The 24825-nt window shown below is 36.4% G+C and overlaps 3 protein-coding genes, 1 long non-coding RNA gene and 1 pseudogene across 7 annotated transcripts in view; 1 reads left to right on the top strand and 4 right to left on the bottom strand.

Annotated features, from left to right (window-relative positions):
- Window positions 1–24825, bottom strand: part of LOC127513925 (uncharacterized) — a 757994-nt gene that overhangs the window by 203907 nt on the left and 529262 nt on the right. The gene's annotated exons all lie outside the window — the stretch shown is intronic.
- Window positions 1775–5541, bottom strand: si:ch73-193c12.2 (uncharacterized). 2 transcript variants are annotated; one of them, XM_051896138.1, is made up of 4 exons: window positions 5423–5541; window positions 5157–5250; window positions 4920–5079; window positions 1775–2363 (listed from the first exon to the last, which is right to left on the bottom strand). In XM_051896138.1, the coding sequence occupies exons 1-4, from the start codon at window positions 5448–5450 to the stop codon at window positions 1842–1844; spliced, it is 804 nt and encodes a 267-aa protein (XP_051752098.1). In that variant the 5' UTR covers window positions 5451–5541; the 3' UTR covers window positions 1775–1841. The 2 variants fall into 2 exon arrangements, with proteins under 2 accessions (XP_051752098.1, XP_051752099.1); XM_051896139.1 differs by having other exon boundaries at window positions 4992–5079; window positions 5423–5540.
- On the top strand, window positions 5715–12009 carry psmb3 (proteasome 20S subunit beta 3). The gene is made up of 6 exons (XM_051896140.1): window positions 5715–5894; window positions 7988–8172; window positions 8261–8368; window positions 10485–10662; window positions 10747–10841; window positions 11834–12009. Exons 1-6 carry the CDS (start codon window positions 5892–5894, stop codon window positions 11880–11882), a joined length of 618 nt encoding a protein of 205 aa, XP_051752100.1. The 5' UTR covers window positions 5715–5891; the 3' UTR covers window positions 11883–12009.
- LOC127515020 (uncharacterized) lies at window positions 12914–13022 on the bottom strand (annotated as a pseudogene).
- Window positions 16951–24244, bottom strand: zgc:161969 (uncharacterized protein LOC569044 homolog). 3 transcript variants are annotated; one of them, XM_051896078.1, is made up of 4 exons: window positions 23054–24244; window positions 22702–22898; window positions 20237–20497; window positions 16951–19119 (listed from the first exon to the last, which is right to left on the bottom strand). In XM_051896078.1, exons 1-4 carry the CDS (start codon window positions 23121–23123, stop codon window positions 17398–17400), a joined length of 2250 nt encoding a protein of 749 aa, XP_051752038.1. In that variant the 5' UTR covers window positions 23124–24244; the 3' UTR covers window positions 16951–17397. The 3 variants fall into 3 exon arrangements, with proteins under 3 accessions (XP_051752038.1, XP_051752039.1, XP_051752040.1); XM_051896079.1 differs by lacking the exon at window positions 20237–20497; XM_051896080.1 differs by lacking the exons at window positions 22702–22898; window positions 23054–24244 and adding an exon at window positions 22275–22638.

The raw sequence follows: 24825 nt of genomic DNA, 5'->3' as shown, positions 1-24825 counted from the left end.
TGATTCTTCACAACATTCGGTGTTAAAATAGCAACTTAATTAATTGAATGTCTCACACTCTTGTGTTCAGAATGTAAAAGCTCATTTTGTTCTGTGTGTGCTGCTTTGTGGGTATATTGTTTTTCCGTCTGTGTTGCCATCTGTTGGATTTGTTCAATAATAAATTTTTTAATCATGATATGTTTGTTTGTTGTCTTGTTGGTTTAGTGTAATTACTAAATTAATTCTGTTTGTTGGATTTGTGAAAGAGTAATACTGACTTCTTATAATTATTTGTCCCCCAGAAGTCAATAATTTTATCCCTTAAAACTCATCTTTGATCACCAAAATTACATAAACGATTTTTTTCCTATGAAAAATTTTCTTCATGCCTTAAAATATGTAACTCTACACCCTTGCCTCATTTAATAATAATGAATATGCAAATCAGCCCCGCCTCCTCTCACTCACGCCAGCTCAGAGATCCACTCGGTCAACTTACTGAGGTAAACGCTGTACAATGGTATCGCTCTTTACAACATCAGACACATAACAGTAATTAATATGATTAGTCTTTTGCTTGACTGTGTTATCAATAATGTGTCGCTAATGTTACACAAACCATGTTCCCGTTCGCCATCTCAGAGTCATAACAATATGTGTCTTCTAACAATCAGCATCCTCACTGTATCAGCATATAGTTCATCATAACATCATACACCCGCCATATTGCTAAATCTACATGATTTTTCATATCAACAGAAAAATATACCGGGATAAACTGGCTTCTCTGGAGACTACCCTGCTAGTTCGCTGTTAATGATATGCTAAAACCCGCCCACACGTTGACGTGATTGGTTACAAGGTAGTTTGTGACGTCACAGACACCAGCGAATTCAACCGCGTTTTTTATCACTGCAGTTTTAAAGAGAAAATACTTAGTAATAGAGTACCTCAGGGATGACGTGTTTTTGTAGGCAAAACCTGGAAGCGGGTTAGCATTTTAGGACTTCCGGTTCCATCGCCCCGAAGTCAATGGGTTTTTTGAATGGGTTTTTGCTAAATCGCCTGAAATAAGGTCTGTGGTTAACAAAGCCTCTAAATATTTTCACGTTTTGATCTATGACATAAAACACACCAGTTATAACCCGCTTGAGATTTTTTAAACCTTTATTGTGTCTTAAAAACGGCGGTTGCTAACAAATTGCTAAAAGGGAATACTTCCTTTGGCGGGGACTTTAGACGTCATCATGACAAACAGGACATTTGGACAGCATTTCTCATGAAAATGTGGATAAGTATTCATACACAGCGCAGATCATAATCAGCGAGCACGTTTTTAAATAAAGTGTGAGGAAGCTTGGCGGTGGTGACGTTGATCCGCGACCATGGTGTGCTGTAGTCCGTTTATAGCCTACTGTTAGCTTTTTATATCTGACCACTTTATTTAGGCTTCAAAATGTAGAAATGTTGTGTTAACTTGTAAAGATTATCTTGATACACAAAACGTGTAAGTGTCATAACCCTTTGTTAAACACAGAGCTTATTTTTTGTGATTTTCCAAAAGTCTATGGGAAAAATACATTGGCTTTCGATCGAGGAACCCGTGCGCCGCTAACTTCCGGTTTGGCCTACAAAAACACGCCATCCCTGAGGTACTCTATGGTGTTGACTTATGAATTTGCACATGGTTTGTCTTAAAGCATATTAAAAACACCACATAGGCATATAAACAACATTAAAAACTTGATTTTCACCACAGGGGGTCTTTAATTTAAAAGAACTAGACACGTGATGGTATTGCAAAACAGTTTATTAGCAGAAAATAGGCAAATCTTGGAATGTAACTGTCAGTAAGAGTTTCACTTGTTGGCCAGAAATGTCTCGAGGAGTTTAAAGAGTCTTTCTTCTCTGGCAGCAGCTTCTCTTTCTCTCCTCTCCTCTCGTTCTCTGTATTCCCTTTCCTGTCGTTCTTCTCTAGCCAGCATCTCTTTCTCCCACCGCTCCTCTCTCGCAAACATCTCCCGCTCCCTCCTCTCCTCCCTCTCCAGCGCCTGTCTCTCTCTCATCTCTTCTCTCTCTGCGGCCCGTCGGTCTCTCTCTTCTTCTCGGGCGGCAGCGCGTCTGTCTCTCTCGTCCTCTCTCTCCGCCGCTTGCCTCTCTCGTTCCTCCTGCCGCCTCTCCATCTCCCGCAGTGCTATCAACCAATCCTCTTCCTTTCTCTGCTTGATGGGAGGAGCGTCCTGAGCAAATGAGGTCAAGTGGTCCGGCTTGATGAAATGGTTGAGGTGGATCTCGCTGCTCAGCGCACCATCCATGATGGCGTACCACTTCCAGGTGGCGATTGTTGTGTCTCCTCCCGCCATACTGAGGCTTTTGAGGTCCTGCAGTAAATAATCCACGACAAATGAATTACAGGTACATGTACCAATTATTAGAAATATATTCATCTTGGTTTCATATTGTTTTGAGAACCTTAATGAGTCCTTCGTGAACAAAATTGGGCACAAATGTCACAGGTGTGATCCCCCTTTATTTTTTTTTTAATAAATTAGAGATGCACCGATATATCGGCCAATAAAAGCTTATTTTCACACTACCGGCCGATAGTTAGTGCCGATATATCCTGTCAATCAAAAGAGGGCAGGAAAATGCTCTAAATTTGGGCTTTGTGTAAAGAAAATGCTAAGAAACCAGTTTGATATTCAATATTAATAGTAATTATATGAATTAATAACATTCAGAAAGTTAAGAAATATTAATTTAATCTTCAGAATTTAGTTAATGCGTGGTAATATTAATTTGAGTAATGTGTTTGTTTATAACTGATACCAGTTACTCTGAAACAAGTTGATGAATTGGAGAGAATAAAATACTATAATTAAAAACATAATGGTTAATTATAATGAAATGATTATTAATTTAAAAGAATGTATAAAAGGCAGAACCCCCAAACTACCGGTATCGTTATCGGCAGATATCACTCTGAATAATCGGTTATCGGTGGAGAAATTTAGTATCGGTGCATCTCTAGAATAAATGCCATAACACTATCTTCAATAAAATAAAAACACTCAATTTATGCATTTTTTTATTTACCTCTAAAATTACCAAATTTTTCATGTAAAATATACTTATTTTTATGTTATGTTTAATTTTTTTTAACTTCAGTAAAAGTATTAATTCCAGTAAGTTGAAACACCTCAAATTTGGCATACGTTGGTGACATCTGGTGACACATTTTGGTATAAAAATAGCAATTACATGAAATATCAATAGCCACTATATGACTATAGTACTCAATGGCTGTGTATAGGCTGAAATCTATAAACCAATGTTGTAACGAACTTAACCTCTTAAGTTTTAGATTTTATCATAAGTTAAAAACACATTTGTTTTTAACTTATGATAAAAAAAAAACATTTGTGTTGTTGGGTGAGACTATGTGGGAGACAGAATAATCTTTTATTTCTAACAAAAAACATCAAATTTCAATAACTCAAAAAATTAAATGGTACCAAACAAGAATAAACAATGTACAACATGTTTTGTTTGGAAGCATCAACAAATCTTGCAGTAGGACTTTGAAGTGTGTGTGTGTGTGTGTGTGTGTGTGTGTGTGTGTGTGTGTGTGTTTGCCACATTGAGAATGTTGCATAGACTCCCCCCAACTTATGTGTATGTATGATCTGCATTGTGTTGGATTTATTGATTTTTATTAGACAAAAAAAATGGCTCTGAATTACAGTCTCACCCATTTATTTCCTATGGGTGCCCTCTAGTGTCCACGAAGGACCAATTAAGGACTTTTTTTTCCAACCTCTTAACATTGTTGAATCATGTCCATGATTTTTTTTCTTGTACCATTCAGATTAAGGAAACCATTTTTTTTTATATTTAAAAAAAAAAAAAATAGGATTTTGCCCACATTTGTCCCAAGGACCATTTCGGGTTGAAGAAGAATTTTTAAGATAATATTGATGCCAAGTTTGTCGCCAAATATTTGTTTGCAAAATGCACAGCACCTTCCAATTTCCAGCGGGAAAAAAAGTCATTAAATAATAATAATATATTTAAATGAAAACATTCTAAGCATCTGTTGTCCATGATTATGTTGGTGTTGCTTCTCCTGTTAACCTCAGGCTCAGCGTAATTCAACTTATATATAATTTTCAATAAGTTTCAATTTATCAATCAAGTTTTAACATGTTTTCCTTACATCTTGAATGAGAGTTTGCACATTATTTAAAAAAAAAAAATTAAATAAATAATGTTTAAATGTTTTTTTAAAATGGTTTACATATTTTAATATTTTTTTTCAATTAACATTAATTGTTTTTTTATAAATAAATTAATAAATAAACTTGCAGCACATGATATTTTACAATCAAAATTACCAGCCTTACCTTCTCTATTATTCTCTATAATGCCCCCTTCACAAGATGTAATATAAGTCTCTCAGAATGTGTCTGTGAAGTTTCAGCTCAAAATCCCCCACAGATAATTTATTATAGCTTGTCAAATTTGTCCTTATTTGGGTGTGAGCAAAAACACGCCGTTTTTGTGTGTGTCCCTTTAAATGCAAATAAGCTGCTGCTCCCGCCCCCTTTCCAGAAGAGGGCAGAGCTTTAACAGCTCGTGCTTCGGCTGCTCAACAACAACAAAGCTGGAGAATCTCACGCAGCCAAAATGACAAATTTACATGTTGGTTGCATCTCATGACTTTGATTTGGCAAACATTATTTTATATTAATAAGCAATGATTGAAGCATTTTTTTTAAAAAATAAATAAATATTTTCTTTTCAACAATTAAGTTTTTTTTCCTTCATCGTAACAACAAGAAGATAGTTGTACCCTGACATCTTTGACTTCACATCTCTTAAATAAATGAATAGATCCCAGACAAAAATGTCATGTCATTTAACCATAACGTAATTACCTTTAAGCAATGTAATTTATTAGTATTTCTTCTGCAGACTTGCAAACGAGCAAAATTAAGGCACGACATCACCTTATACTTTTGTTTGAGATTCTCCCACTTCTTTCGAACCCATGCAGGAGTCACTTTCCCTTCCAGCTGTTTCTCTTTCACATACAGCCTGTAGATTGACAGATCATCATCATCATCAGATCAGTAATGGAGATGAAGGCAGGTTAGCACTCTGGTTTTACTCACTCAAAGGCTTTAATGGCTGCATTTCTTCTGCCTGTAAACAGTCTGTTGTTGCTGACTCTCCACACAATCAGATCTGCCGTGTTGGCATCAGTCCCTAAATGCATACAGACGACTGGTAAAGATATTTTTACCACTAATTGACAAGGGAATTAATCACATACATTGACAATTTCACGATATCCGCATGTTGTTATTGTTAAAAAGTAAATAAATCATGCTACTCATATACCGATTCATTATGACATTAAAAAAAACGTGCTACTTGCATTTAAAGACTCCTTCTTCCGAGCCCATTTTATTTTTTTGTTTTGTTTAGCATCGTTTTCTTCTGCAGTTCTTGCTCTCCTGTGAGTGAGAATGAAGTACAGTATTACCGCCCCCTATCGTGAGGAGTACAACACGTTTGTTTTAGTTGGTTGTTGTTTTCTGTGACTGATTTAAAATCACAATTTTAAAAAAAAAACTATAATATATTAAATGGGCAAGATTAAAAAAAAAAAAAATCGATATAAGTGAGTGGTGTAAGGAGACAGCTGAGGGTTTTGTCCAGCAGGGGCGCTGTAGGGGTCGCGTCTGCAGGAAATGACGCGAGCAGCAGGAACAGCTAGCAGCAGCGCTCGAAAGAAAGTGTGTAGTCACCGTGTGTAACCCGGTCTGCAGCTATATTCTCAGCGTAACATAATAAAATCTTCTAAATAGTTCTTCATATTAGTGCCTGCTTGTACATTTGTCATCATGGTAAGTGAACACGTTTGAATAATTAAGTGGAATATGATCGTGTTTATTAGCACTGTAGCTCATTTGCGTTCTCATCTTTGCTAGTTTTAAAACAATTTATAATAACCTGCAAACTAAATAGCTTTCTTCTAAGTATTTTTGTATATTTATATAAGCATTCCACGCGCACAATAAGCTGTAGTTATATTGAGAGTGCTATTATGATGAATTATTTGATTGGTCATGTTTAAAACGAAACTAACAGTGTTGAACTCGGGTGTGGGACCAAATATGAATGGTGGATTAATCGTGCTTATATCATAATTTTCATAATTGTATCGGTATGAGAAGGGGAATTGAGTGTTTGAACTTTTCTTGATCAAACAAATGATCCTTCATAAGCGCTTCAGATGTAGATTTACAACATGCTTTCATTCCGCGTCCAAAATCATGACAATTTGTCATCAGAACTACGTTTTAGTATTTAATTCTATATAATAACTGTAAAATGTGTATGTCAGAGTGTATGTGTGTCCTAAGGCCTCAATAATAACAATAAAAAACAAAGATATGACATCCAAAGTATGTAAGGTAGTACAACTATATCTCTTTTATTGAATCCAAAAGGTTTTAATTATATTTTGCTACTTATAAAGGTATTTTAAAGATTTTGAAGTGTCAAAAGGTCATTCGGTTTAACCGTCCAAAGGCCAATACAGCCATTTCATTTGTGATTAAAATATCTTAAAATGTAATAAATGTATTTTTTTTTTTTTTTATTCTGGCATTATTTTATAACATCATATATCAACATAGTGCAAAATGGTATTAAAATTGTGTAGAAGTCGTTGCTTTGTTATGAGAAAGAATGTCCGGAAAAATGAATTTCATTACGGTCAATATCATGTGACATCATTCAGACACCTGCAAAGGACCACATGGTCATGAAACAAAGTAACTCTTTTAACTATTTGAAAAATTCATGTTTTCACTTGCTCATACGCATGTCCCGAAACATCAGGTCATTCAGTACAACCGCTATAAAACATGGAAAATGTTGTAATATTTTAAAAACTTGTACTAAATATAAAATTGTCCTTTTGCTAGCTAGCTAGATATCAGCCTGTTAGCGTCGTTTGAAAATATCGTCATTCGGTATAACCAAAAGTGTCATTTGGTAAAACTGAAATTTTGGTAAAACCGAATGACTTGTAGGTGACAAATTTTGTAAAAAAAAAAATTACAAAAGCAGTGTTAATTGATTATAAAAACCACATCATCTCACTGTTAACACTTAATAAAACTTCAAAATTAATTACAGTATCTCCATTATTTTTTTACACTTTTAAAAACCTTATTTGTCAATGACCCAGATAAAAATGCAGTTTCTTAAAGACCCCCTGTAGTGAAAATCAAGGTTTTAATGTTGTTTATATGTTTTTAATATGCTTTAAGACAAACCATGTGCAAATACAACCTGCAGTGGAAAAAATCGCTGGTGTTTCTTACGTCACAAACTACCTTGTAACCAATCACGTCAACATGCGGGCGGGCTTTAGCATATCATTAACTCTGATTGATCTGAAGCAGGAGAGTCTCAAGAGAGAAGCCAGGTTTATTTTTCTGTTGATATGAAAAATTGGGTAGATTTATCAATATAGCAGGTGTATGATGTATATTACGATCTTATATGCTAATATCGTTAGGATGCTGATTGTTAGAAGACAGCTGTGTGACTCTGAGATGGCGAACGGAAACATATAACATTAGCGACACATTATTAGCTGTTTAAAAACATAGTCAAGCAAAAGGCTAATCATATTAATTACTGTTATGTGTCTGACGTTGTAAAGAGCGATACCATTGTGCAGCGTTTACCTCAGTAAGTTGACCGAGTGGATCTCTGAGCTGGCGCGAGCGAGAGGAGGCGGGGCTAATTAGCATATTCAGATCAGTGTATACTAAATGAAGCAAGGGTGTAGAGTTACATTCAAGCTATTTTAAGGCATTAAGAATTTTTTTTCCACAGGAAATAAAATAAATATGTCATTTTGGTAAAATTATTGACTACGGGGGGCTTGAAATCTTACAGTCTTGTTGTCTTCTGCCTATAGTCTATTATGTCATATAATGGAGGTGCCGTCATGGCGATGCGGGGAAAGGACTGTGTGGCAATAGCAGCAGACCGGAGGTTTGGCGTCCAGGCACAGCTGGTTACCACCGACTTCCAGAAATTATTCCCCATGGGAGATAGACTCTTCATCGGGCTGGCAGGTCTTGCCACAGATGTACAGACAGTGTAAGAATACAATATTATAATCTTATTATTTTAAACAGCACTTGTCACTTTACCTTATATATAATATAACCTTCTCCTTTTACTCTAGATCTCAAAGGCTGAAGTTCCGCTTGAACTTGTATGAGCTGAAGGAGGGTCGTCAGATCAAGCCCAAGACCTTCATGAGCATGGTGTCCAATCTTCTGTATGAGAGGAGGTAAATAATGCACTTCTTTCCTCGCTACGTCCTGTTAATTTGCACCAAATACAAAAACTAATTGCTGGAAATGGAAGGGCATGAGTTCATGAGAAATCGAGTCTCCCCCCAGGAATCGGGTCTCCTTTAGGACCCAGGCGGTAATGCCTGATCAAAAGTTGTTATCGTGATGTCTTGACTAATTATAACCTATTTCACTATTTTATGATATTAAGTGCACAAACAACATGCTTGAAATATAAATGAATGCCTATGTATTGGATAATAAAACAAACTTCCAAACAGATAATGGAAGCAAAAAACATACCTAATATAATATAAGCTAAGTTAGCCGGCTTATCAGGTAACTAAATAAAAAAACAGTAAGAATGAGAAATGCTTGATTTCACAACCTATAGCTAGTATTTCATATACTAGTATATCACTGAAGCTATCCACCTGTTTCCGCGGGGCGCTACTGTAAAAAAAAAGAACATGGGTACAACTTCTGGTGTGGCGGCGGAAGTATCATACCAATGGTATTTTGTGTGCTAATTAGCGAAGAGGCTAAGTGTTTTTCGGGTCATTGTTTACTTTGTAAAGTTGCAAAACTTTATGAGAGATGTCGTTACGGCACTCAGGGACAACATTTCAGTTTAGTACATTTATTAGTTAATAATATCACAATACAATACACAGTTTTCGTGCCCTTAATTGTCCTTTAGTTTACTGACCTTCCACAAAAGTGCTGCTGCATGACTACAAGAGCATCTTAGCACTGCAACACATGAACAACCCGCTGTCTGTTCTTCACCTGTCACTGATGCTAGCACCAAAGCCTTATGATGTGATATTTTACTCCTACTGGTGTAGTGTGTGCCAGAGCCAGTCGCGTTTCCTCTGTCATATATGCGATGCTAAAGGCTACTTATGTTAACCATTGTGATAATAAATACACACGTTTATGGAAAATACCAGAGACTGCTTGAGGAACGTAGACAATTCTTATATGATTATAATCATGTATTTATTTGGTTTAATGTTTTATGTCTCTTCCCTGTGCCTTTGTTGATAGTGGACAAATGCATACGCATATCTTTCGTATAACTCATAACTCCTGTTTTCCGCTCATGAGCTCCCTCTGTTGCTCTGGCTGAAAGGATAACAGTATAGTGAGACGGAGAGATCGCTCAAACGTCCTTGGATCACAATCATCACATAATTTAGAGGAAAATTAATAGAAATGCTCAGAAAAGTGACGTAAACATACGGTATGTTATCAATATATTTCTACATGTGTAAGCCTTTGGACTTAAAAGCCTTAATGGAGTTGTTTTGTGCATTCTTGTGATCGTAAATAAATGGAAGCAGGTGCAACTGCATAGGTACGTGTTCTCTTTTTATGTCAATATAAATATCAGTTAGATTTAGCATGTGCACTCCTGACATAAATTAATGAATTACTGTTACTGTAACGTTTTTTTATTGTAAAACATTGTTCAAATATTGATGCTGGAATCTTAAAACTTTAAGTAAAAGCCAAACGTTCACAAGTTTGGATCGCTAAATCTTGAATGACTGTCGACAGTTGAATAAATGAGTGTCACGTACCGCTCGTTTACTTGGAAACGGAAGACACTCCCACTTTTGACGGCCTCATGGGGCGTAGGAAATTTGTTGATAGGTTGTGATTTAAAATGACGATTTATTTGATGTGATTTAAAAGACATTAATGGTCATTATAACGCATTTTAAACTATATAAATCATAACATAATTTTGCGGGAATTATAATCAGGTGCTAAAAATACAACCCATTAAATGTCCATTGAACCAATGGGATCACTCGGGGTCCTAAAGGAGACTCGATTCCTGGGGCGATTCAATTTCTCACCACACCGGCGTTCTCAGTCACGCCGCCATCAAAATAAAAGTCCCACTTCCAACACATTGGCCAAACAGAAAAACGTATCTGCCGATGCCTTGGCGATATATCGGTCGTCCACTAGCGTCCAATCAGCAGTAAGATGCAGTCACGCTACACTTTTTGTTCCATTGACTTCCATTCATAGGCATAATCTTGCGCGTAAGCTGGTATGCTATGTACAGAATTGTAACCTCTCATATCCCTGTCTCAGGTTTGGGCCGTACTACATTGAGCCTGTGATTGCTGGTCTGGACCCAAAGACCTCTGAACCCTTCATCTGCTCCCTTGATCTTATTGGATGCCCAATGGTAACCGAAGACTTTGTCGTGAGCGGCACTTGCTCAGAGCAGATGTACGGCATGTGTGAGTCCCTATGGGAACCTGACATGGTAAGTGGAAGTCTACATTACTGGACATGAAGGCTGATTCATGATAGTTTTCTCATAGATTGTGCTGTTGATTGTGTTCTCTAGAAACCAGACGATTTGTTTGAGACCATCTCACAGGCCATGCTGAACGCTGTTGACAGAGACGCCGTGTCTGGAATGGGAGTCGTCGTTCATGTCATGTAAGTGTTTCGTAGTTAACTTTTAATTAAAGTTAAAGTTAGTTTAATCTGCACACAACACATTATGTAAAGATTGTCATTTTTACTGAAGTTAAAACTATTTTTACTGGCTTTATTCACTGTATACACCAGGATGTTTAATGTTTTTAAAAGAAGTCTCTTCTGCTCACCAAGGCTTTTATTTGATCAAAAACACAGTAAAACTTGTGAAATATTATTACAATGTAAAACAGCTGTTTTCTATGTGAATATATAATAAGCTGTAATTTAAGCTGAATTTTCAGCATCATTACTCCAGTCTTCAGTGTCACATGATCCTTCAGAAATCATTCTAATATGATGATTTGCTGCTCAAAAAACATTTGATTATTATCAATGTTGAAAACAGTTGTGCACCTTCAGATTTTGATAGAAACTGTTAAGTGTATTCAACATCCACATTGAATATTTTTATCCATTTTAATGATAGTAAAAATTTATAAATATATACACATTTATAATGATACAAAAGATTTATTTCAAATAAATGCTGTTCTTTTGAACTCACTGTTCATCAAAGAATTATGAAAAAATGTATCAGTTTCCACTAAAATATTATAGTATATTAGAATGATTTCTGAAGGATCATGTGACACTGAAGACTGGAGTAATGATGCTGAAAATTCAGCTTTGATCACAGGAATAAATTACAGTTTACTATATATTCACATGGAATTTTTTTTTAAAAATGTAATAATATTTCACAATATTACTGTGTTTTTGATCAAATAACAAATAAGAGACTTCTTTCCAAAACATGAAATGCATTAATTAACAAAACATTGATTATTCCAAATGTTTGACTCCCGGTGTAATTAATTTTGTTTGATTTCTTGAACTGAATATAGTAATGCATGGTCCAGATTCAGACTATGAAGTTTCTTGTTTTGACATTTCTAGTTGTAATTCTATAATTCAGTGAGTTGATGATGGTGTATGTGGTTATTTCACAGTGAGAAGGATAAGATAACCACACGCACCCTGAAGGCCAGGATGGACTAGAGAAAACTACCACTGCTGTTTCCTCTCCTACAGCCCCATTTGTTTTTTTTTGTACTGATATAGAATTTGCCTCGTTCCACTTGTCATCATTGAGATTGAATTGTTCAATAAAAATTTCTGATATTTACTCATTTGCTAGTTTTGTGGTCAGAGGAAAAAGTTCCATGTATTGGGAAATTCAGAAAGGATTTACCACATAAACATGGAAGGTACTGTCATTTGAGATAAAACTCAATAAAATTAATGCAAATCCTTGTGTGAGTGGTAGGGGATGCGTTAAATTTGCAGAACTTAATTTTTCTCTTCATGCATCGACTTTTATTTAATAGTAATTGTTTAATCTGTAAAAATACGGTGAAATGACGGGGATGTTACTTTGGATTCTGATTGAACTCTTTATTCCTAGTTCAAGTTTCTTGAGGGAACTGCGGGTGGTTTGTGAGTCGATGAAAAGCTAATAATTAAACGGAATGTAAAATCATAAATGTGGCTACAGAATTAATCATAATAAAATTAAAATTCATTCAGACAAATATAAGCTCAAAGATCTGAGCGTTTGAAAGTGAATTTAAGACAAATATTAGCCTTTTAACTTGCAGCGTAAAATCAAATAATTGTAATTCACAACAATAATATGTTTATCTTCATTTTTATAATTAGTTAAAACTATAATATTATTAATAGGCCCTATACTCAGTCTTATTTATAAATAATTAAATAAATAAAAAAAGATCAATATTTCATCTGTTTAATTGCATGTCCTCATGTGACGTTTACATCACAAAACCATGAACATGCGAATGTGTGTTGAATTATTGAAATAATAGGGTTTGGCTGACAAAAAAGTTTGGGAGAGAAAAGGCCTGTCGATCGCCCTCTGTAGGAGAAATGAAGAATGACGAGGCTGAGCTGTCCTTTGCCACACCGAAAACAAAATGAAAGAAGATAAATGAAGCAATTGAGTTTAAAAGGATAAAGGAACAACCGCCAGAGCATGAAGTGTATTAGCTGAGTAGTGAAAATGAAGTAAAAGCTTACAGCACCTGGTATTCCCAGGCGGTCTCCCATCCAAGTACTAACCAGGCCCGACCCTGCTTAGCTTCCGAGATCGGGCGTGTTCAGGGTGGTATGGCCGTAAACGAGAGCTTCAGCCAATAGCGAGCTATTTAAAGAAGGGATAACGGCAACAGTCCTACACGGGAATAAGGGAATATATATAGAGAGACTTCATTAAATATATTGTTTGTTTCCATTTGAACAAATAGCAAAAGAAAAACTCCATAATAGTTTTCATAACCTTCAAAACGAGGGGAAAAAGTTGAGAGCGATTGATAAGTTATAAAAACAGAAGAGAGAAAGGTGTCATTTTCACCGTCGCTCCCATATTAGAAACACCATCACAGCAGCGTTAACTAGTTTTTTTTTTTTTTTTTTTGTAATTTGATGTAACGGTAATATAATACTAAGTATAGTGTTATAAATCTACATACATGTTTTTAAAAATGAAAACATAAAAAAAATTGCAGGCTTTGCGATATTGATGACCGTTAAAACGCGTCATCACAGCCTGTGAGAAGGTCAAACAAACGATTATCAGGTTGGACTCGATATAATGTTCCTTACAACATACCAAAGATCCACGGATATTATTGACATGCAGCCAGAAATCGTGTTTCCAGACATTTATATGTGCCTGATTTCGACGCCGGGGGAAATACAAGCAAATTTGCCTGTGAACGCTTTATATAAATACAATATAGGTAGGTGTAAATCCGGGTGATCCCTAATATATCAATGTTATATATCTATATCATCCAGCCCTAAAACTTGTCTATGTTTTGTCAGTGTTTATTGAAAAATCTCCAATTGTGTAGAATGTAAGATGGCAAATATTTAATTGAGTTGTCAATACAATATATAGGGTATGATTTTACCCCAAAATTCAACATATTGACAAAATGATAACTGCAAAACCACGTTTCTCCTCCTGGAGTCCAGTTGTTTCTGCTTTCGGCAGTCTGTAAAAAAATATATACCTCAGATTTCTTTTCAAATCTATGTGTACATTCAATCGCAAAGCTCTTTGCAGTTTTAGATGTGTTTTGTGTGTTTTTCAGCCAATGCTGCCACTCAGTGGGCGTAACCACAACCGTCACGTGCTTACCCTATATTCACCATATTTGTACAAATTAATCAGTAATAAAAAGAAAAAAATTTTCAGGATTAGTTGATTATTAGAATGTTAAAAACAGCATTTATTTGAAATAGAAATATTTATAAATGTCCTTATTGAATAAAAGTATTAATTTTTAAACAAGATCTTACTTACACCAAACTCTTAAATGGCTGCTTTATATTTTTTTTTTCCACAAAAAATATAAAGCAGCACAACCGTTTTTTAACATTGATAATAATCAGAAATGTTTCTGATTGATCACTGAAGACTGGAGTAATGATGCTGAAAATTCAGCTTTGATCACAGGAATAAATTGTATTTTAAAATATATTTAAATAGTTATTTTAAATTGTAATAATATTTCACTATATTTCTCATCAAACAAATGCAGCCTTGGTGTGCATAATTAAGAGACTTCTTTCAAAAACATTAAAAAAAAACTTAATTAGCCCCATGAAGTCGTAGTTTACAGTGATTTTAGAACAGCATTGTTAGGCACAACATGGAGTGTCTGTTCTAAAATCACCGTAAACCACACAGAGGGCTTCTTCTCAAATGGTTCCTACATATAGCTTACAATGTTTCATAAAACAAGCATACAGCAACACAAATTGATTGATTGATAACACACAATAATCTTTCTGCCAAGCAATGTAGTTCTTCTACAATGTTCAGCAGAATGGTTGCCAAGCAACACAGAACTTCATTATCTATTTGTTTCTTATAACCGGTACAACTGGTATTTCTTGCAATTCTGTTGTTGCATACCGTAGCTCTCACAAACTGCAAGTACTCTCTTCCCAGCTTGAGATAATGATTTACCAGGCATTTAGATGTTTTTCACATATAGGCAAACTCCTAGTTCTTAATCATAAGTGCTTGTGAATCATGGGAACTAATAAATTGGGTAACAATTAAATGTTATTTTTAGACTTATTTTATTTATTATTCATAAGAAAAGATCTATGAAAGAAGCTCAGCCTCTAGATTTTAATGTCACATTGCTTCCTTTCTTGGTACCCCCAATAACCAAGAGCAGCTGAGACCTCAGGGACTTACTTCTGTACAATATCAATATATAACAAATAAGGTGAATTCAGGTTGATTGGGACACATTTCGCCATTGAAATGACTGAGAAAAAGTGTCCCAATCAACCTGAATCATTAACTGACAGTTTGGGGAGTCCTGATTTTGAGGGAGAACCCGATTTGTCATGACACCGGTCTGTTGTTTATGCAGGTTTTCTTCGACTACCTTGTGAATTGACGCCCCCAGGGCACGGTTGCCATCTTGTGGATAAACCAATTACTGCAAAAAAAAAATTAAATGCGCATGTGCGACCGGTGCGTATAAAGTACAAAGCGGTGCGCGTACTCTTCTGATGACGAAATTCACATCACGCACACTGTACCTCGTGTATGCGTAAAAAGTGAAGTATACTTTGGGCTTTACTCTGAAGCGCATGCACCTTAAAGTGTGTCATGTGCAGCGAACAGCCAATCACATGGCATCATATTGATTCACGTCTCACAAGAGAGACGGCGCAAATCACTTCTCTGCCGAAGATTAAGAGTTCATTATGATTATATGAATTAGTTTTAAAACCTGCTCTGGAGCAGGTTAGCCATGTAGCATAAATTACAATGAAACCCGCTAAAAACTAATCCACCATCTTGAGCCCGAAAAACCAGAGTTGGTTCAAACTAATCTCAAACTTACCTGGGTAGCGGCTGACACCGGCTTCGTTCAACAGGCCAAAGCAGACTTAGCTCCAACCCTGAACCATTTAATCAAGGTCTTTCGCGGCTACTATTAGATTAGCGTTGGTCTGCAGAACTGTAGCCTTCCAAAAGCTGAGTTTGACAGACACCGTTGTATGATGCTCAGATTATAGTATCTTGCACGAGTCAAAAGTGCATTCACATAGTGTATGAATTATGGCCTCTACAGAGAACAAAAAATATAGCTAGGTCCTAAAGGTTTTGTGTTTTTAACTGTAGCCAAACAGATCTCATTGGAATAAAAGCTTCATTAACAATAACAGGTCAAATCAATAAAGTAGTCTAATAATATGAAACATCTGTTCTATCCCAAAAGAACAAATTAAAGCAATACACCACTAAAGGTAAAGGCTGTGTTAGTTTGGTTTTACCACAGGTAAAAATACAAATTAGCTGCCTAAAACCAAAGACTATTATATAGAAAGACGGTACACTCCTATTAGTTATGAATGGGAGAACCAATATGGTGGAATATGTCCCACCTTCTAAGCAAAAGAGCCAATCGCTGATTGGTAAAATCATTGTGTCACTGTAGCTTAGGACTGCACATGCACATTGGCTCATCTAGCCCGAAAAATACGCTTTTTTTTAACTCTATTTGAGCATAAGAAACAACATTTATGGGACAGTTCATGTCAGATTTTGTTGCCGATTTGAAATATGTTATTTAATTGTGAGTTTGGCAAGCAGTTGAGATTTCAGGATTCCCCCCTGTTGAAAAAAACAGCATATGCTGGTTAGGTATGTTTTGAAGCATGGAAGCTGGTTTGAGCTGGTTTATGCTGCTCTTTAGCTGGTCATGAGCTGGTTTAAGCTGGTCAAGTACTGGTCCTAAGCAACAAGCTCCAGCTCATATTCACTTGAAGCAAGACGCGCCAACGGTATTTCCTAGAAGGAGGTGGGAAAAATCCAAAATCCGATCTGTCTGGAACGCAGCATTAGATGCCCAAAATAGATGCCAGGAGGCTTTGCAAATATGGCTGCCGAGTGAACAGTCTTTTCTTGAAAATCATGGTAAAATCAGTATGCATGTCTTAAATTGTCTTCCTGCTCTTACAAAATTGCAGAAACCATAAAAAAAAAATAAAAAAATAAAAAAAGAGGCCAATGTTCAAAAAACACTTTTATTAGTAATGAGAGTCAGAAAAAACAATTCTTCCACCAAGTGATATAGTTTGTTTACAGTTGCTAAGCAATGTAGCAACATGTCTCATTAACGTGTGATTACAGTTATGCGTTAAGCATTTTACAACAGCTCTGAACATTACTTAAATCTTAATTTAGAGTAAGCTCTAATCTTATACATCTAGATTATTCAATGACTACCATGTTCTACGAACAGTTCTAGAACCACTAGTCCAAGCTTTAAAAGAAACAAATTTCTTTTTGTTTACACGTTTACTAAGAAATAAATGTTTTCCAAATTTTATTTGGTGGCACATGCTTTTGTGTAGAATAGTTGTAATATTTTGGGGGGGGGACAGAACATGTATCCTATTAACTATACAAAAAAAAAAAAAAAATCCAAGTTTATTTTACAATAAACATCAGCATGAATTACTCCAACGCAGTGGTGATTTTGCTGTTGTAACGTAAAAGGAGTACACGCTCAAAATGTTCATCTGCGAGATGATTTCCTTTTGCAGTCACAGCGTTGGCCCCGTTGCTGAAGAGATGTTGCACTGGGGCACTTGAGGGCAGAGTTGTGTTGAACTTTATGAACACTTTTTTCACCCCTGGAAACTCATTTAGGCATTTCAGATCTTTGTTTGTGCCCTGAAGATACAGCCACACCTCTTCTGCTGCTTCCCTCTTTCCACCTTTGTTGCCAGAACTTCCAGGTCCATATGAGAAGAAATCATCCTCATGAACAGAGCCTCCATTGGTCTCGGTTTCCTCAGTCCCTTGGTCTACCTGTACAACCTCAGTGATCAACTGTGCTCGAAGAGCTTCCCTCTCATCTTCTGGTAACCACCACAATCTAAATTGTGGCATGGTGGCTGTGGCCAATCTGGCATCAGAACTGTCAAACACCTGCTTGAAGCGAGAGTCAATTGCCTTAACAGTGTTCTCAATGACCTTGGAGAAAAGGTGGGTGTTTGCCGCCTTCTCCTCCAGCTTCCTTTTAAGGGTCAACAACGTTGGTATCACAATGCCAAGGAAACACTTTTCTTCTCCCTGTAAAAGGTCAAGCGCAAAAGCCACTGGTTTGAAGACGTCTGTATATTCTGTGAGATACGCGGTTTCGTCAGGTGTAAAACGTGTGACACCCAAGGCTTCGGTCAATTCGTTGAGCTGCGAATCAGTAAGCGACATCAGCTTGTTAACGGCATAGTATTCTGAGCTCCACTTATTCAGGCAAGGAACTGTGATTGTCATTTTTGCAATGGATTCCAATGCCTCAGCAGATTCCGTAGAGGAATGGGTCTTGTGCCATATCGCTGCACATTTTGCAATCGCGCTACTGTGCAATTTACCTGCCGTTCCATTTGAGACAGCATCCGCTAGGTCCTTTGAGGCAATCAAGTTCAATGTTTGAGCTGCACACCTTTGGTGGGGTGGTAAGAAATAACTCAGAAAGAAGTCTCCACCCATTTCTCCGTCACAAAGAATACCGCCCAAATCCTCAAAATGACTGTCCTCCACTTCTTGGTCATCCTCAGATGAGAACTCCTTAAAAGCCTTCACGAAATTGTTGCAATTGTCAGTGACGGTGGCCTGAACTTTGCTCTCGATGTTATAGGAAGAATGAATTTCTTGAATTTTAGCAATAATGGTTTCACAGGTGTAGCTGATAGGGATTCTTGTGCAGGCAAGAGCAGCAGACTTCCTTTCGAGATTGTCCTCAAGCCAGTGGCACGTCATTCCAAAATAACTTCTGTCCTGCACCGACCATATATCAGCAGTTGTACACAATGTCTGCACTTTGTCGAGTTTCGCTTTTAGCTCCCCTTTCATTCTATCAAATGCCATATCAAGCCTGGTGACAAAAGCGTTTGGGCTCATGACTTTTTTGCCTCTGCTTAATGCTTCAATCAACTTTCTGAAGCCAGGTTGCTCGAGAATTGAAATGGGTTGCACGTCCTCCACGATGAAATTAAAAACCAGTGCATTTAGCCTGGATTGTGTTTGATAATAAATGGTGGGATCAGACTTAGCTTCTTTTGCTTCAGCTGATTCTTCCATTTGATTTTCCATAATGCTTGGTCCGTAATTGCTTGGTCCATCACTGCTTGGTGCATCCCTTATTCTCTTCCTACACACCACAGAATGCTTTCTCTGGGAGGACAAAGAAAAATTAAAACAAGACATTTATTTTCTTCGCTTAAACTTGTTGAAACCAAGACACGTGAAACACTTTAAAGCATTAACCGATGGGTATGTCTTGCCCTAGAAGATTAAAGATTTGGAATATTTATTTCTTCTAGGTTTGAACAATAAATAACAATAAAAACAAAGAATCAATGTCCTATGAGGGATGAGTTCTTCTTGAACTGTTTTTGTCCATACAATAAAAGTCAATGGGGCCCAATTCTGTTTTGGAACCAAGTGACTTTCATTGTACAGTCAAAACTGGGGATGTCCCGAGGTGCCTCAAGGCTCGGTATTGGGGCCGATTACGCTTTTTTTTTTAATTGATCAATATTGGCTATCCTAAGACTGGATACTAACGCGGGTGTCATGACACGCAAGAACCAATGAGGTCTGTTCTAGCGCATCACACGCACGTTCGAGCTTCTGTGTTCAGCATATTTTATGCATACTTTTGTAACAAATGACTCGAAAGTAATTTATTTACTGTTTATTTATATCTGGCATCAGAGTCAGACTGACTAAATAAATTGGACTTATTTTAATAACTTAATGTACTTGAAGTGTGCAACAAACACTAGGAAAATACAAGTATCGGATCGGGACTCGATATTGGCAGATACTCAATATTCAATGACTCAGGACATCCCTACTCGAAACATTCTTCAAATTATCTTTTGTGTTTCCCAGACAAAAGTATCTTGGTTTGGAACAACATGAGGATGAGTAAATGATGACAACTTTTATTTTTGGGTGAACAATTCTTTAACATGTTGGACAAAGTGGGACAGTAGCTTTTAGGCAAGCTGTGTAACGGTATGAGATCTTCACGGTACAATGAAAACGGTACAATATAACAGGATTATACACTTGATTTTTTCCCCCCCCACACAACTTTATATTTTCTGTTGTTTTTGGCATTAAAAGGTTGTCCTATAGTAATGTTGCATTTAACGCTTACAGAAAGTACAAACATAATGTTGACCTATCCATAAACCTTAAAATAAGTCATTATAAAACTTGTGTATTTTATGAAAGGCGTTCTATAATTTATTAGTTGGCGATTTATAGTATTGTCACTTACATTCATCTTTGCAAATTCCTTGGGGTGGTGGTCACGTAGATGGTGCATCATGTTTGAAGTGTTGCCCGCCCGAGCCGACACTTTTTTCCGACACATTCTACAAACTGGATAACCATCAACAAGGATGGTGCCTCCTGGGTCTTTTAAATACCCAAAATACTCCCAGACAGCGGACTTCAGCCGCTTGGGTGGGAGAAAAAGAGGCTCAGGCTCCGACATTTCGCTGTGCTGCCGTTTGCGCATCTGGCAAGGTGAGTGACACTTAAATGAAAGAGGAGAAAGTCGCAATTTAGACATTTTTTTTTATGATTCTCTCTTTTCTTTACTTTGGTTTTTATTGAAAATAAAACCCCTAACTTATGTTAGAATAATCGTCTTTATTTAAAACCGTGTACCGTAAAAACCGTCATACCATTACATTGCTAGTGTGAACAGATAAAGTGCTTTGATGAATAATAATAAATCAATCAACATACTGTAATGAATAAACATGTCACATGCATACCATATAGAAATGTAGCTGTGTCTGAAATCACCCCAATCCCATATATTGTGCATTATTTAGGGTGGAGATTATCCAGTGCACTCATTCAATCCCATAATACTTAACTAGAGCGTACCCATAATACATGGTTATGGTATTTTTATTATCAATTAGACTTAAAGGATTAGTTCACTTTCAAATGAAAATTACCCCAAACTTTACTCACCCTCAAGCCATCCTAGGTGTATATGACTTTCTTCTTTCTGATGAACACAATCGGAGTTATATTAATAAATATCCTGACGCATCCAAGCTTTATAATGGCAGTGAGCGGGATCAACGAGTATGAGCTGAAGAAAGTGTCTCCATCCACATCCACCCATCATAAACGTACTCCACACGACTCCGGGCGGTTAATAAAGGCCTTCTGAAGCGAAGTAAAAAAAAAAAAAAAAAAAAATGAAGTAAAATATCTAGCCTCTGCCAGACTGCCTCCCGTATTCAAGTTACAAAGACAGCATAAATTGCCGTCACGTCAGTTACACTTTTTCCGTAAGTTGAATAGGGAAGGCGTAGAACGTAGCGTAAGCTTTTTGAACTGCAAGAGTTTTAAACTTTCTTCGCACGTTGAATACAGAAGGCTGTCTGGCGGAAGCTAGGTATTTTACTTCATAACCTGCTGAATATGGAATTTTTTTACAAACGTATCACTTCACTTCAGAAGGCTTTTAATAACCCTTGGAGCCATGTGGAGTACGTTTATGATGGATGGAAGCACTTTATTCAGCTCATACTCGATCCCGCTCACTGCCGTTATAAAGCTCGGATGCGTCAGGATATTTATATAACTCCGATTGTGTTCATCAGAAAGAATAAAGTCATATACACCTAGGATGGCTTGAGGGCGAGTAAAGCTTGGGGTAATTTTCGTTTGAAAGTGAACTAATCCTTTAATAACAGGGAGGGGGCCGATACACATTTATATGAAATTAAAAAGATGTCTGCAAAGGAATGTTTTATTTACTTTTTTAAAACTATAAAGCAACTTTTCTGACCATAAATTTTATACTAACTATATGACATTCACTAAATAAGGGATAGAGGTTGATTTCGGACACAACATATTTCATACAACAAAGTTGAACACGCTAAACCCGCCTTGAAAACATTACTGACCAATCCCACCTTCGCAACTGTTGCCGTCCGCCATTTTCTCAGACGAGCTTTTGCTCTTTTTTTTTTAATACAAGTATACAGAGGATATGCATGTTTCTAAATTTTAGACTATATTTCACACAAACACAGTAAGATGTCGTTGTTGGATCACTTATAAATTGTGAAACAAGCGGCATTTTCTTTCTAGAAAGCATAATAAACAAACCGTGAGACACACACGCGGTTTTGCCCCCCGTTCCCAAATTAACACGTATTACATCAACAACATCCTTTTCTAAAAAGTAAATACATCTTACTAACGTTTTATCTACATGACATAATTGACAATAACTAAAGAGTTTGCAAATAGAAATGCGTTGTAGAAACGTTTCTGCTTACCTACACCAAACCGCCAATCGATTTCAAATCAAATGATGCTTTCTTATTATATGACTGGATAACCTATTATACGTTATTACTACCGAGTAACTAGACCTAATTTAGCACCCTACATCTAACTTAACGCTTTTTAAAAGAAGAAATTTGTTTGCTACAAACTCAAAACCACTCCCACTTTTGTTGATTCTGTCCCACGTTTCGTTTGAAACTTGCCTGAAAAGCTTTTAAAGTGAAAACCAGTGCCTGTCTGTATTTATAATGCACCAAATTATATTAATTAGTGCTTCCTTGTATTCACATCGACAAAAGCTATCTACAAATCTACAGAAAAAAACAGCCTACTTTTGCATATTCGCCCAACAAAACTCAAATATACAATAAAAACAGCAATCTCTGGGTGTTAAATTGAGAAAACACGCAAACGTACCTCTAAATGCTTCTTTAGATTAGATGTAGAGTCCCTTGCGGTGGATAAGATGTTGATCTTTGGGAGGCAGAGGTTGCACTGAACGGTTATGTTTCTCCCTCTTGTATCCCTGAATGTGAAGTGGTGTTTGTGCATCCAGTGGTCAAAAGCTGTGCGAGACCGCTCCATCTTCACACGAGGCTCCGGCGTGCTCAGCTCTTTTAAAACGAAGGAACAAAAACAGTAAATTATGTTTGCTACTTACTATTTAATAGTGTAATACAAAAAATAAAATATATCCTATTCTATTTGCAGACTCTTTGTTTTTGTAATCTAATTATGTAATCCAAAATATCGTGTAGTCCGTTACTACCAAACAACAGACACATTTCTTCTCTCTTCCGTTTGCTGTTTCCGGTGGAGGAGAAACTACAATAGTTCATTACCGCCACCTTTTGCTAGGATGAAGCAAAGACAGTAGACCCTGGAGATTTCAAACACATATCACTGAGAAAAATGAACTTCTCATTTCAAAGGCTGTGCTCTCCGCATTTCTCATCGAAGATGTCTCATTTCAGAAAAGTATAGCCATTATAAAATTGACTGTCATTTTTCGTGAGTTGTAAATTACTGTAATTTATTTCTTACTTCGGACTGTAATTGGCACTTTACTTTTCTAAAATGAGGCATGACGTATGTGGCCCACACATAATAATAAATTTATTTTGTATAGCGCCTTTAAAAGTTGCTTTCTCAAAGCGCTTTACAACACAAGCAAGCACAACAATATAAAACACAAAGTACAGAGCAATACAGAAAAAGAAACATGAAACAACACTGAATAAAAAAAACAACAATCAATTCAAAGCGATCCTGAAATAAAGAGTATTAAGACAAAATTCTAGCTGCCGAGTTTTGCAGATATTGAAGTTTGTTAATACAGGATTTGGAAACTCCAACAAGAAGGGCATTATAGTCTATCTGTGAAAAAGAAAACAAACAAATTAATCAACCTTTCAGCAATAGAAAAAGACAGAATAGACGTGCAATATTTCTGAGATGAAAGAATAAGGTCTTAACAGTGTTCTACACAAAAGGCTCAAATGACAGAGTGGCATTAAAAAATAACTCCAAGATATTTTTATTTACTTTGTAACTCCAAGGCAACACCATCAACAGACAAAGATAGAGAACCAGCATTACGCAGTTGATGGAGAAAGAGAAGAAGCATGACTTCCGTTTTCAAGTTCCTAGTATCCATATCTTAATCTCCGAAATACAGTTTGAAAGATGGGATATGTCCGCGTCTTGACCCGGTTTTGAGTGGATGTAAATCTGGGTATCGTCCGCATAAAAATGATAGTTAAGGTCGAGAGATCTCAATAATTGACAGAGTGGGAAAACATACTAAAAAGCAAAGGACCAAGAATTGAGCCCTGGGGGACACCCGTACTAACTAAACCCATACGTATGCGACCCTAACTATACACTCCAAAAAATGCTGAGTTGTTTCAACCCCAATTTGGGTAAAATACGGACAAGCAAACCCAACTGTTGGGTTAAACATTTTATTTAAAAAATTAACCCAACAGCTGTCCATATTTAACTCAAGTTTGGGTTGAAACAACCCACTTTTTTTCTTTTTTTTTTAGAGTGTAATATAGCAAACTATAAACCAATGCTTTAATAAACAAATTCTACATTTGGGTGTTTCTTCAACTATAGGCAATTTTGGCCTTGATGATTTGAGAATTAAAAATAAAATCACAGTAACATCTTAGTTTAATTTGTCCACTACACTCAGGGTTTCAACCCAAATCCCAAATCTGGGTCAAAAATAGATAACCCCAAATGTTGGATTAATTTTTTTAATTGAATTTTTAACCAAACGTTTGTGTTTGTCCATATTTGACCGAAATTTGTGTTGAAACAACCCATTTTTTAGAGTGTAATATAGCAAACTATAAACCAATGATTCACTCTAAAAAATGCTGGGTTTAGAAATAACCCAAGTTGGGTTGAAAATAGACAAATCCAGCAACTGGGTTGTTTTAAGCCAGCAGTTGGGTTAAATGTTTGCCCAACCTGCTGGACAGTTTTATTTAACCCAACTATTGTTAAAAATGACTATATGTCTAGCTTAAA

Source organism: Ctenopharyngodon idella, chromosome 6 (genome assembly GCF_019924925.1).
Source record: "Ctenopharyngodon idella isolate HZGC_01 chromosome 6, HZGC01, whole genome shotgun sequence".
Lineage (NCBI taxonomy): Eukaryota > Metazoa > Chordata > Actinopteri > Cypriniformes > Xenocyprididae > Ctenopharyngodon > Ctenopharyngodon idella.
Note: the sequence above shows the minus strand (reverse complement) of the source record. Positions and strands in the feature narration are given on the sequence as shown.